The 12,900-nt window shown below is 46.1% G+C and overlaps 1 protein-coding gene across 4 annotated transcripts; it reads left to right on the forward strand.

Moving 5' to 3' along the window:
• Positions 1-510: 510 nt before the first annotated feature.
• TGIF1 (TGFB induced factor homeobox 1) lies at positions 511-8,863 on the forward strand. 4 transcript variants are annotated; one of them, XM_065752005.1, is made up of 3 exons: positions 511-798; positions 6,239-6,465; positions 7,828-8,863. In XM_065752005.1, the coding sequence occupies exons 1-3, from the start codon at positions 783-785 to the stop codon at positions 8,392-8,394; spliced, it is 810 nt and encodes a 269-aa protein (XP_065608077.1). In that variant the 5' UTR covers positions 511-782; the 3' UTR covers positions 8,395-8,863. The 4 variants fall into 4 exon arrangements, with proteins under 4 accessions (XP_065608077.1, XP_065608080.1, XP_065608078.1 ...); XM_065752008.1 differs by lacking the exon at positions 511-798 and adding an exon at positions 1,234-1,411; XM_065752006.1 differs by lacking the exon at positions 511-798 and adding an exon at positions 1,289-1,377.
• The last annotated feature ends 4,037 nt before the right edge of the window (positions 8,864-12,900 follow it).

Below are 12,900 nucleotides of genomic sequence, written 5' to 3' on the forward strand. Positions count from 1 at the left end.
GAGTCAAGCCGAGAGACTTTTCTCTCGCTACGAGCGTGTGTCACAGCAAGGAGCGGGGGGACAACCAGCCCGGTGTAAAAATAACCCCGAAAGGGACGCGCCTGCCCGGGGAGGGGGCGGCGGTGACATCGGAGGGGCCCTGCGGAGCACGGCGGGGTGTGGGGCTCCTTGGAGGGCTCCGCACACACTCTCCTTTCTTCTCGGTGGAGTGGGTGGTTCATCCGGCAGCAACAGGAGGAGGCGAGTCAAGGGCAGCTGTCAAAACCTTCCCCCCCCCCCCCCCCCCTTCCCTCGGCCCCTTCCCCTTCCAGTTTAACGATCAAACAAACCCCTGCCTGGAAGAAAGGCGAGCGGGCGGGAGGACTGCCTAGTGAGTGAGTGAGTGTGTGTGTGCAGGAGCAGCGTGCCCCTCGGCCCCCCCCGCTCGCCGCGCCTGGGAGGGGAGGGGAGAGGCGGCGGGAGGAGGGAGGAGGCAGCGCCGCGAGTGCGAGCGTAGCTCCGGGTGACTCTGCCACATTCACTGCGGGAAGGGGGAGGGCGGCCGCGCGCACCTTTTCCTCCCGTGCCTTCTCCCACTTTCACGAGGAAGAAACAAAGGCGAAGCGAGCCCGCAGCCGCCGGAAAGCCGCCAGATAGGGCAGAATCGCGCGGCTCCCTGTACAGCAGCGCGGCCCCTTGGCCGGTCGCTCTTTTTCGCCCTCCTCCTCCTCCTCGTCGCCGAGTTGAGAAGGGGAGCAGCGTCCTGCCTCGCCTCTCTGAGCGCGGCGGTGCTCGCCGACAGGATGAAAAGTAAAAAAGGTACGTGCGGGGCAGCGCTCCTCCCGCCCGCGTTCCCCGCAGAGCCGCAGTGACCGTCGCTCTGCGGTCGCTGTCCGCCCTCCCCGTCCCGCTGCCCCCGGTGCTCGGCGCGCAGCCCCTCTCTTTGTCTGCAGCGCGGGGGCCGGCAACGCGACCGCTGCTAAACTGCTGCTTCCCCCTGCCCTCGTAGTCCTGAAAAGAGGAGAAGAGTCGGAAAGTTTCCCCGCGCTTAGGGTTAAAGGGAGGAGGAAGCCTGCTCCCCCCCTTCCCCGCCGGAGCGGGTTTTCTTTGTGTGTGGGTGTGCAGACAGCAAACTTTCAGCTGGCGGCCGCGCTTGAAGTGCTTTAAATCAGAGCCCCGGCCGCAGCCCCACGCGAGAAGTTCCCCACGCGCGTGTCCGTGCCGTTTGTGAGCACTGCTCGGCACCTCGGGGCCGCGCCGTCGCCTCTGTCCGGGCGGACAGCCGTGCACAAAGGGACCCGGGGCACAAAGAACCAAATTTCGGCGGCTCGCAGCCCTCGAGCCAGCCGTACAGTGAGAGCAGGGCACGGCGCTGACTCGGCATGTCGCAGCCCTCAGGTAGGCTGCGATTCGTCACCTCGTTCTAGGCACGGTGCGTTTTTGTTTTTTTTTTTCTCCTGTACGGTTTGACTGAATTAATTTAGCCCAGTTATTTTTAGGACATTCCTATGCTCCCTATTTGCACAGCGGTGGTGAGCTGGTTTCCTGTCTGCTGTTGCTTCCATTGTTCAGACCTCTCCCCGAGGGCAGCTGCTAGTTGCCGAAATACCAAACTCCCCGCACTTTCGACTGTTGTTCTTGCCACCCCCGAAATAAATGCGTGTGAAAAGCGCTGACGTCGTTTCTAGGTATGCATGTGTAGGTCTTTGTGTGAGTGAGCTGCTCTGAGGGCTGGAAGTTGTGGGCTGGAACAATGGGGACAATGGGAGGTGACGTGCCGGAGGGGCAGCTCCGCGGAGGGGCCGGGGGCTCTGCCTGGCACCGAGGGAGGAGGGGAAGGGGATGGGACTCGCACCAAGTGTTGGGGCTGGGGCCTTTGTTGTCTTGTGCTGGGGGCCGCCCGGCGTTGGAGGCTCGCTCAAAAGTTTCAAAGAATGACTTTGTTTCAGCTTTCTTGCTCTCAGCCCTGAAAAATCCTGTTTAAAGAAGGGAAACAACCGTAGAGCGTAGCCAAGTGTGGCTGCTTTAAAAGCAGCAGAGCTAGCTGTGAAACGCGAGGGGAAGCAAACAAGCTGGTTCCTCAATTATGAGACGTACTCAAAGGAAAAGTTTGTTGTTTTTTTTTTTTTTTACAGTGGAAATTCCCTCGTGCATCCCTCTCGCAGTTCGTGGTTACTTCTGAATAATTTTAAAACTGATTAATTTTTCTTGTTGGCTTTTAAATTCGCATTAAACTTTACTTAGCTTCCTTTTTTCTTTTTTGTCTTTTTTTCCTTTTCGCCATCAGGCTGTGGGTTAAAACCCCCGAGGTGGATGGTTTCATTTGCGAATAATATGCTGATAACGATCGCACGGAACATAGTCAGCTTGTTAATTACCTTTCGAATACACACTTGCGAAGGGCCAGGCATGTGCTCAAGTTGATACATGTGAGGAATCCTACCTAGCTCGGTTAGGACAGGAGCAGAGCCGTAGATGGGACCCATCCTGTTTATCTGTGCTCGTAACGATGCCGTTTAAATTCGCTCAGCCCCGCCGGCTGGGGTGGGAGGCTTTCCAGAAGGTGATTGTTTTGTCTGCTGCCTCTCTGGAGGGCAGAGATTGTTTCTTGTGGTAACTTTGTCCTGTTTTGAATAACAATTGGCCTGTGCCACTTCCTCTGTGAAGCTCTTCCTCAACACAATGGGACGGTGGTGTTTTTTTTTCCCCCTAACAGCTCGAACGTTTCATTTGCTGAACTGCTTCATCTCAGTCTCTTCAAATACTTCGTCCTCCCCCTCGAGTATTTCGGTGTGCCTTCTTTAAGGAGCAGTGGTCTGTTTTGAAATCAGCTTTAGTTGTCGCTGTTCTTCTCAAGTTGCTTCAAAGCTGTGATCGGGTGATGAGCCCGGGGCTGTACACAGGGCCTGCTGTGTTTCCAGGAGCCTCGAGGCAGCGGCAGCATGCAGTGTACAACCACCTATATGTATATATCTTCTGCTGGGGAGCCAGGGGGATAAAGTAACGTGTTAGGAAGGGACAGTGGTCGTGTAGCCTGTTGGTGAAGCCCCTTAGCGACAGACTGTTCATTTGTGGGCTGGTGGGGATGGAGCCCTGGGGGTCGCCTCCAGCCCTCTGCCAGCGTGCCCAGGCTGCCTGGGCTTAGTCATGTGAAAGCAGCGTTTCTGTTTAGTTGAACATGTTTAAGAGGAGACAGAAAGTAACTTGACACTGGCTTGTTTTTGAGATGAAATAAATTAGTAGGTCAGCTGGGGCTGCTCGGCACGTCCACTAGCTTTTATTCTGGGTGTAAATAGCAGTAAGCCAACGGTCTGGCAGTGGAGCCCAGCCAGAAACCTTTTCAGTTGGGCCCTGTTAAAACAGGAAACCAAGCAGCGAATAGCCTGATTACTAACAAGAAGGAAAAACAAAGCTGGGTTGTAATCAGCAGGAATGCTTTAATGAAAACAGAGCCTTGACAGCCACAACGTGGCTCCCGCTCTAGTAAAAAAAATATCAGCTGGGGCCGTGCGAGATTTCTCGCCAGGACTTCCTGTCGCCGCGCCGAGCGGAGGTATCTACACAAAGTTCAGAGGGCTGCTGCTCTATTTAAATGAGCTCATTTAAATGAGGAGAAGTTGTAACAGCACTGGGTTTCCTGCTCACTCGAACCTGCTCTGTGTCACTGACTCGCTCTGTCAATTCATATGACACGCCGAGCGAGCCGGCCAAAGGGCAGGCTCGGCGTTGACTCATTCCTTGCTAGGTAGGCTGTGGTTGGTCAGACGGCAACTTTTACTTTACATGTGCCACGGCAGAAAAACAGGTTTGCAAAATGCAGAAGCGTTTTCATGCTGCTGGCTTTTAGTGTTTTGCCACAATTTTTTAATTTTCCGGAGAAAAGGAACAGCAGTTTTGGAACAAGTTTTTGCTGTCGAGGCAGTTTTCTCAAATTCGGAGGCTCCAGTGGAGCGCTTCAGCTGTATTATTAGGTCCTGGGGAAGTTACGCCAAGCGGGGCGGTGGTGTGTCTGGAGGACTTGTCGTTATGCCATGTAAATATGGCTCACGGACTGTTAGACACCTAATTTTCTCACAGGAGAAGTTTCTTTGGCTCCTTATTTCCAGCTTTCACTGTTTGCCTCTCCCTGTTTTCCAAAGTCCTGTCTTGCCTATTATATTTAAAAACAAACAAAAAGCCCAACCCACTGAAGTGCTTCGAGGCTTCTAGCTTCTGACAAACAAGAGCGGCACACTTGAAAACATTGTCTGAATAATGGAGGCTAGTTTTAGCTGGTTTTTAAATTCAGTTTGGGAGGCGTGAGTTGCTTTGCAGAGCCATCGTGCTGTCTTTGCGTGATCTTTGTTCCAAGAAGTGCTACTTACGGCTCCGGGACTCCATTGTGCAAGACAAGTTCTCAGGTTAGATTGCGAGCGTGACAGCACTTTGCACGAAGCTATTACAAATAGAAAAGAGATTGCTCTGGATCATTTTAAAGCAAACTTGACATACTTTCTACATGAGTTAAGAACTTGTTTATGTAATTTGGGGTTTATCTCGTATAGGTCATTTAAATATTATCCTATTGTCCTTGTGCCGTGACTGGATAATTTATGTGGCAAATCATCCCAGGAAAAGTTCGGTATTTCAGTTTGGTGTTTGATGGTTCCATAAATCAGCAGTTGAGAGAAGGAAAACAATACTGAGTGAGTTACTGAAGTAACGATGCCAGACGCTTTGCGGATTGATAGTTCTCCTGGGAATGCTTGTGTGTCAAAAATACGCATTGAAATCTGCAGTTAAAACCAAATGTAAGGATATTGAAGTTTCTCATAAATGAGAGGAAGAAAAGGAACAATTTACAGTATCAGCTTTGGCTACAGTTTGAAGGTATGGGGAGAGCTCCTACTCTGGATACACACTGAGAAGTAATGAGCAACAGTTGCACACACCCCCTTTTTTTTTCCTCTTGCTTTATATAGTTGTACGCTTTCACATGCACATGTATTAAATTTCAGGGCTAACTCTTTCCTTAAACAGAATCTTTGAATTATGGGTAATAGCCCACATCATTTTTTTTTATTTTATTTTTTTTACTTCTGACATTTAACTTGGTTTTTACAGTTCATGTTTTTAATTTTGAAGTTATGAATGAGCAAGTTCCTCCTTCTTTCCCCCACCTGCAACATGAAATGCTAATTAAAGAAAGAGATTATGGGCTTATTTTTCTTGACATATATATTTCTTTTTTTCTAGAAGACACTTCTGAAAGCCAATATATTTTCATTTGAAATTAGTGTTGGATTGGGCTAGTTGAAATGGGTGGTATCTTATTTATATTCATATGCAGTTTATAAGATTCCTGGAATATCGGTGAGCTTAACCTGGTGACTGTTAGAAGTTTTTAATATACTTTGTGGTAGTTTGTTTCCTCAGTGTCTTGTATATTCTACAGAAGGAGAAAATGGTGGCCTTCCTAGCTGTTGACAAACTGTTCATTTGTTAGTTCATTAATATTTACCTAACATAGCATCAAGTAGTGTGGTATATAGAAAGGGACAATTAGTAATTTTTGTTTAATGATTGCAGTTCTCTGATACTGAAGTGCAATTAAATTTTAGAAGTCTATATCCCATCATGCTGGTGAACTAGTACATGAGTTAGGCACCTAGTTCCTTTCTTATCCTGAACTTTTTTCTTCTTACTAAGGAAATATCCACTTGAGAGTGAGGGCAGACACAATTTTCTCTTTCCTTTCTCCGTAGATTCGAGATGAGCTATTAATTTATAAAAATCTACAAGCTATCTTTCTCATGAGAGAAACATTAGCATTTTAAGGGGTAATTAAATAACCCATCACTTGAGTTAGGTATATGGCTTTTTGGTTCTTGTCTGTTGGCCCTTTGCCCAGCCCCTGGTTATCCTTGAAGAGAAGAGTGCTGAATGCATACATACCATAGCAAGCAAATTTGGACAATATTGGCATTAGATAGAAGGTATCTGATAACAAACAGCAGATAAAAGGTTGCTAGGGGAACAAGAAAATGAGGGTTTACAGATAATTCCCTTAGGAGCAGCTCATTGGTGCTACTTGTTCAACTGACAGTAAAGCTACGGCTTGACGAGTTAACGCTACAGGACAAAGCCTCCCATAAAGCAGGCTGTACCACAGTTTGTAGTAAAAGTGCTTAATATAAAACAAGTCTGAACCATAAAGCACTGGAGCTAAGTAGTTTCCTGAGGTAGGAGGCTGATTGTGCTTGTCTTCTTGTAATTGCAGGTGTAGTTGCAATATCAGGCAGTGAAACAGAGGATGATGACACTATGGATGTCCCACTGGATCTTTCCTCATCTGCTGGCTCGGGCAAACGGAGGAGACGTGGCAACCTACCCAAAGAGTCTGTGCAGATTCTTCGGGACTGGCTTTATGAGCACCGATACAATGCTTATCCTTCAGAGCAAGAAAAAGTGCTGTTATCCCGGCAAACACACCTTTCCACACTACAGGTATTCAAATAAAGCAGTCTTTTTGTTTAGTTTAAAGGAACTGTTTTCTGATCTCTTCTTAATTTACCTGTCGTCTAGTCACTGATGTAAATGTTTGCACTGTATGTGATGTTTCCTGTTTTGTTTTTTTTTTCTTAACCATTACTTTATTCCTGATGGCAGTTCTAAGGGAAATTACAGATGAGTTGTGTGTTATGGTGATCTTTGTTTACTGGGAATAAAATGACATATTCTGGAGAACAGACAGTTGTGGATTTGAATGTGCATGCTAATTTTTTGCAGAATTGGGGCCCAAAAGACATAAAGTGTCAGTATGAGGTAATTTATTGTGAGGAGAAAGGATTCATTTGTCAATGGAAGCTTTATGGTGATAGATGCAGAGCTGAGCGTATAACTCTGCCTCTAAAACTGCAACTTGAGGCCCATTCCCATAGAATGTGAACATCTATAATTACCTGTATGATGAGTCCCATTAAGATGAGTGAAGCAACTGATAGATATGGGTAGAGCTACTCAAGTACATTAGCTTGGGTATGATCAGGCTTTTATGTGGCTGGTTTTGGATTCTCACCCAGCAGTAGCTGCAGGGTCCCCTGGACACATCATTCTTGTCTTGTTTGATCACCTTTGGTGGGAGAGCTGTGAGCAGTTGCTTATTCCCCACTTCATGGGAGGTGGCTGCAGGAAAACCTATTCAGAGCCTGTTTTTGAGAGATGCTAAATACAGTGTTCCTGTTGGTTTCTGGGCTTTTATTTATTTATTTTCCCAGATTAATTCGTTAGTACAAAATCCACAATTGGCTCTAAAGTGAAATTCCCTTTGTGTAATGTCGTAAAGAAAACCTTCTTCATGTAGTAAATGCAGAAAAGACGTTAAACTATAAACTATCCTGTACAGTCCAGGAAACTGGTTTGATATTTAAACAAGGACAAACTTAAGTGAGGTAATTCATGTTATGTCTGTCGACACAGTCAGTTGAACAAGGAAAATCAGTAACTATTTGTGGGAGGAGTGGCCCTCTTCAGAGAGAAAAGGTTTTCCTGTTGTTAATTAACCTAAGCACGGTGAACAATGGCTAATAGATTAATGTGTGTGCACAGGGTTAAAAGCTAAACCTCTGGGCTCAGGCAGGCCGACTTCAGATGTCCTGGGGCTTTCTGTAGAAGGAGCAGGAGCTGGGGGCAGAGAGGGGACAAGGGAAAGGGCCTTAGCCAGAACTTGTCAGAGCTTGTCCCGTAGTCTCTTTTGTTTGATGGAGGAAACTGCTTGGAGGAGGGAGTCATCAATCTAACCCAACGACTCTAATGGCACATAGTTGGAAGTAAATGAAGGTAGAAATTAAGATCTCGTTGTATTCTCAGGTCTGCAACTGGTTTATCAATGCACGCCGCAGGCTCTTACCTGATATGCTGAGGAAGGACGGCAAAGACCCAAACCAGTTCACCATCTCGCGGCGGGGGACCAAGCTTCCCGAAGGCAGCATGGTGGAGTCCTCCATGGGCACAAAGAACTTCCTTCCCTTGCTGGAGGAGAGCCCCTACCTTCCCGCCTCTGCCACGCTCGGCAAGACTCTGTCCTCTTCCAAGCCTGTTTCCCCGGGGTCGGTCCTGGCTCGGCCCTCGGTGATTTGCCACACAACTGTGACTGCGTTGAAAGATGCCCCTTTCCATTTTTGTCAGCCAGCTGATGTAGGCCAGACCACGGACCTGCAGCAGCCCCCGGCCAATGCCTTCACAGACAGCTCCCTCTCCTACCACGAGGATGCCTCTAAACTGGGACCTGGTGCGAATGCGCAAAGCGGGCTCTTTAACACTCCTCCTCCAACCCCACCAGACCTCAACCAGGATTTTAGTGGATTCCAGCTACTGGTGGATGTTGCACTCAAAAGGGCAGCGGAAATGGAGTTGCAGGCAAAACTTATGGCCTAAATCCCCTTCCTTCTCTTTCCTCCTTTTTTTTTTTTTTTTTTTTTGTTTTCTCCAGGCAGGGATCTAACAGCTGTGTGGTTATTGCCACCCACACAATATCAAAAGACTCAACTGCATTATTATTATTTTTTTTTATTAATCTTATTTGCACAAGGGATTGCTGAAATGAAGCTTCCTGTCACTGAGATGGTCTTCAGTGGAATATGGTCATTCCAAGAATTATAAACTTTAAAGCTACTGTAGAAAGAAAGGATTGTGTGGTTTTTTTTTGTTGTTGTTCGTTTTTTTTTTTATATTTTCTTTGTAGGTTTTTCATAATGTGAGATGGTTCCCAAGATCATGTGATTTGTTTTTTTTCTATCAGACTGTGCAATATCTAGTAATGATATAGAGTCTTCTTATCATTCCCATGCGGAACAGAATATACCGACACGCTGTCTAAAATAAATTTTCAATTTTTTTAACAATATGAACTTTGGATGATTATGCTTTTTTTCCCACAATGTAATAAAATATTTTCTTTAAAAATAGATGCATGAGGAGTATTTTGTCAGATACAAGCTTTGCAGAAAACACAGCTTTACTCCTGGAATACACTGAGTGAGAAATATTTTTGACCTAATACTGACTTTGTTTGGTTTAGAGAGCTACTCTAGCAGCTGTTGTTAACCAGATGTGTTCAAAGGAATGTTGAAAATTAGGCCTGAAGTACCTGACTGTGTTCTGCCGTGTTGACCTTTTCAAAGAGGCCAAAGGGAGCCATGTAGTCAGCTTGCATTAAATTTCGGGAGGGGTGTCTCAGGCCCCTCTCAGAGATGGAGTTTTTTGGCTCCTAGAAATACCTTAGGGCTTAGGGTAGGGGCCTGTAGGGAAGTATTCCTGAGGATGAAACAAGGAGGTCAGAAAAGGGATGCGGTGGATTTTTTTTTTTTTGCAAGTTATTGTGATACAGCTTCTAGACATCTTTAAAGACAAATTTTGATGGGGTCAGGAAGGGCAACACAGCTACTAATTTTCTTGGACTGGCAATGGCAAGCTTTTGGCACTAATTCCAGTAGACTCTGAAACAGGAGAGAGAGTATCATGTTGAAAGCTGTGTTTTGGGGGACAGAACATTTGAGATATTTAAAACACCAAATGGATGGGTGATAAAGATTTAGAAGAGATCCCTGCTGTATTTGGGTGTATTCTCACCAGCGGAATTTTCTGAGAAGTTACTTTTCAGAGGAAGACTTTGGCTATCAAAATGAATTATTACTGAGAAACATGAAGAGTTGCAGCTCACATTTCAACTTTTTGAATGTCCATCACCCACCCTCATCCTTCTAACAACAGTGAAATAGGAGACCTCTAGGGAGAAAAATCAGTTCTGGCTAATCCTTAAACCAGTTGTCTGCTTGGCTGATTGGGGGAGGGTTTTGTGGAGCAGGAGAGCAAGCAGATGTAAGGATGTTCTTAGAAGACTGCAGTGTGTGCTGTTTTGTTTTGTTTTTCTTTTTTTCTTCCTTTCCCTGTGGCTTTTCTTTTTGTAGGCAACAGAAAGTTGTTTGTTCTCTGGAGTACTCTTTGAAATTTTGCTCAACTTAGGAATTACTTAAACCTTTAAAGTCGATGTTAATGTGTTTGAGGGAAAAAAACCACACGGACTTGCTCACATGTACATCAGCTTTGGTAACAATAGAAACAATTCAGGGATGTCCTCATATGCTGTGCAATTATAGAATCAGGTTTTTAATTTTTACAATACATTTTTAATTGAAATAAAGCTACAAATAAAATAGTTCTGAGCGTAGCCAGGCGTGGCTACGTGTTTTATCTTCAAGTAATAGCAGATGAGTCCAGGAAAGAGCCATGAGTCCCTTTGCCTGGACATACTATTCTTTATGCTTCTAGACTATTTTCCTTGGGATACATAGGCATGTTTTTATCTTACTGGAATAGATTTTTCTGCATGTATGAAGTCAATGTTAAGCAAAGAAGTGGGGGGAAGTTGAAGAAAAACCTTTTGTGGCATAGATGTTTGCTCTCAATGGGTGCTAGGTATCCAGAAAGAAGTGTTGTCTTTGGGAAAATGTTTGTAAGATACTTTCTTGTCCACATGACGTAGGTAGCATTGCAATGCTTGTTATGCCTGTGCCTCAGGCACTGCCTAAGAAAAAAGTGATCTCAAGCAAAAGTTTTTTTTCCCTGTTTGAGTAGTTGGACTTTTCCTCATTCATTCTTTTTTCAAAAGAAAGTTGCCAGCGTGCTGAGTAGAAGGAGAAAATGTGGGAGATCGTGTCATCAAAGGGTATTCTCAGATCTTTGCTCTCCATTAATCTGCCCCTTAAAATTAAAAATGTCAACAAGTTTAGGAAAGAAAAGTTTTGCTTGCTGTGCTGACCAGTTCTGTAATTCCACCAGAGCAGCTGCAGTAATTAAATGAAAACTTGCTGTTCAGGTTAACAGTTTCCATTGAAAGTAAAAGCCTGTGGTCTCTGCTGCTGTCATTCACCGTTCTGCCGCACGGAGTGATACTGGTGTAACAACCAGCCTCTGTCCCTGTGATGAGCCCTGCATTTCCATCTCGCTGACACCCATCTGTGGGACTTTACTTGCGACCAATTTTGCTCGAGGCCGATTGTTGTTTTTTTTTAATTATCACTTGGGTTAAGGCTACACCCAGAAGTTCAGCTGCAGCCATAAGCCAGTCGAGCAGCACCTGGTGCACAGTGAAATGGCTTTCCCCTCCCCTCAGGTGTTACTTAACTTGGAAGGAAGAAAATGACTCACTGTGTACCCACTAACAGAAAATCAAAGGCAGTTTCTGCTCACTGGCACTTTGGTTCAGACTACTGAATTTTGCCCAAGCCGACTCTTTCAGAGCCAAAACTCCAGATAAAATTATCAAAGGTACATTTCAAGCATCAGACGGAGTGAGGATCCAGAATGAGGAGGAGTCCCAGCGACTAACAACTGCAAGGCTGCCTGCACCAGCCACACATCCTTGTGAGAACAAAGGGGAAGTTTATTTCTGGAAGCTTGTTTGGCTGTGGAATAGGAAAAAAAAAAAAAGAAGAAAGCTCTGAAAAGAATGAGACAACAAGGGTAGTGCTGCTGTTTTTGCTGCTGTGATAAACCTAATCTCCAGGCAGCTGTCAAAACCTGAGCTCTGCCTGCACGCACCAACAGGGAATGGTTGGTAATGGGGCCAAGTGCTGTGCTGTATGGAGGGTGTGCTGCCGGCCAGAGCCCGAGTGACCCAGGAGGAGCAACAAATCTGAGACAGCTTGCCAGCAGACTTGTTTTCGTGGCTGGTGCATCTTGTAAACAACTTGTGGCAGCTGCACGTGATAAATCCCAGTGCAAAGCAAAGAGAGTTACAATATGGAGGGGATCTCTGGATTGGCACCTTTGTGTGTGCATGCATGGGGAGGCATCCCATGGGATGCTGGGGGGGATGTAGCATCCCACACATCTATTGGCTTTTGACAGTGAGGTCAGCGTCTGTATTGCGCTCAAACAGCTGGGGCATTCACAACACTGCCTGTCAAGGTGTGTTGGATTTTTTCCAGCCCTTTTTCTTGTTAGCACTTGAGAGCTGCTCCTGCGCTACTTCCTAACTCTTTTAAAGCTCATTTGGGTTTTCTGTTTTTTTTCTTCCTCTTCTTGGCATATTGCATTTGTCAACTTTCCCTGTGTTTTTTGCCAAGTAGGGATTATTGGCGCGGACAAAGCTCTTGTTTGCTGCTCAGGACATGACTTTTTTAAGTCTCTTGTTCAGCAGTTGCCAGAGACCTTACGTCTGTTCCATTTCCCTGGGTTAGTCGGCTCTTCTCTGTGAGCTCCAGTGTTCAGACTAAAGGAAAAGAGCTTAGATGAGCCACTCACTCAAGCAAAGCGTCACTTTGAGCTGTTGCTATTCCAGACATAGTAATTGCATCCACATGTGCTGTGTGCCATTCGGCGTCTGCTCTGCTGCCTGCCATGGCAATGAGTGCGAACACAGTCACAAGAAGCAGACCTGGCTACACTACAGAGTCAGAACTCAGACTGCCTTCTGCATCCAAGTTTTGCACCCATATCTGCCGACAGCTCAAAGCCATGGCACACCCTTAGTTTTGCTCACCTTTCCTTCTGTGGCTTCCCTTGCCTTACAGTTCACATTCCTGATGCTCTCTTGGATCTGAGGTACTGGGTCTGACTACCACTGCCAGATCTCATGGGGCTAGCTGCACAGATTGCAGCCTGGGGCAGCTCACCACAGCAAAGCAACCGCACAGCCCTGTGCAGTGCTGCCATGTGTGATGTTAACCCCAGCTGGTGAGATATGAGTTGATCAGAATTCAGGTGAGTGTTGTACTTTCAGCCTCTTACATCAATGCATAACAAACCTACAGATGTACACACAGGTAGCAGCGCTTTGAAATGGTGATTTAAAGGAGGGCAAGTGGTGGCTTGTGAGCTTGGGCTGATTGTGTGCAGCTGGTATTTCTCTGTCCCTGCTTGTGCTTGGGCAGCTTCCTT

The sequence above is a fragment of the Cyrtonyx montezumae genome, unplaced genomic scaffold (assembly GCF_038088225.1).
Source record: "Cyrtonyx montezumae isolate F1298 unplaced genomic scaffold, pur_monq_1.0 scaffold_8, whole genome shotgun sequence".
NCBI classification, from domain to species: Eukaryota; Metazoa; Chordata; class Aves; order Galliformes; family Odontophoridae; genus Cyrtonyx; species Cyrtonyx montezumae.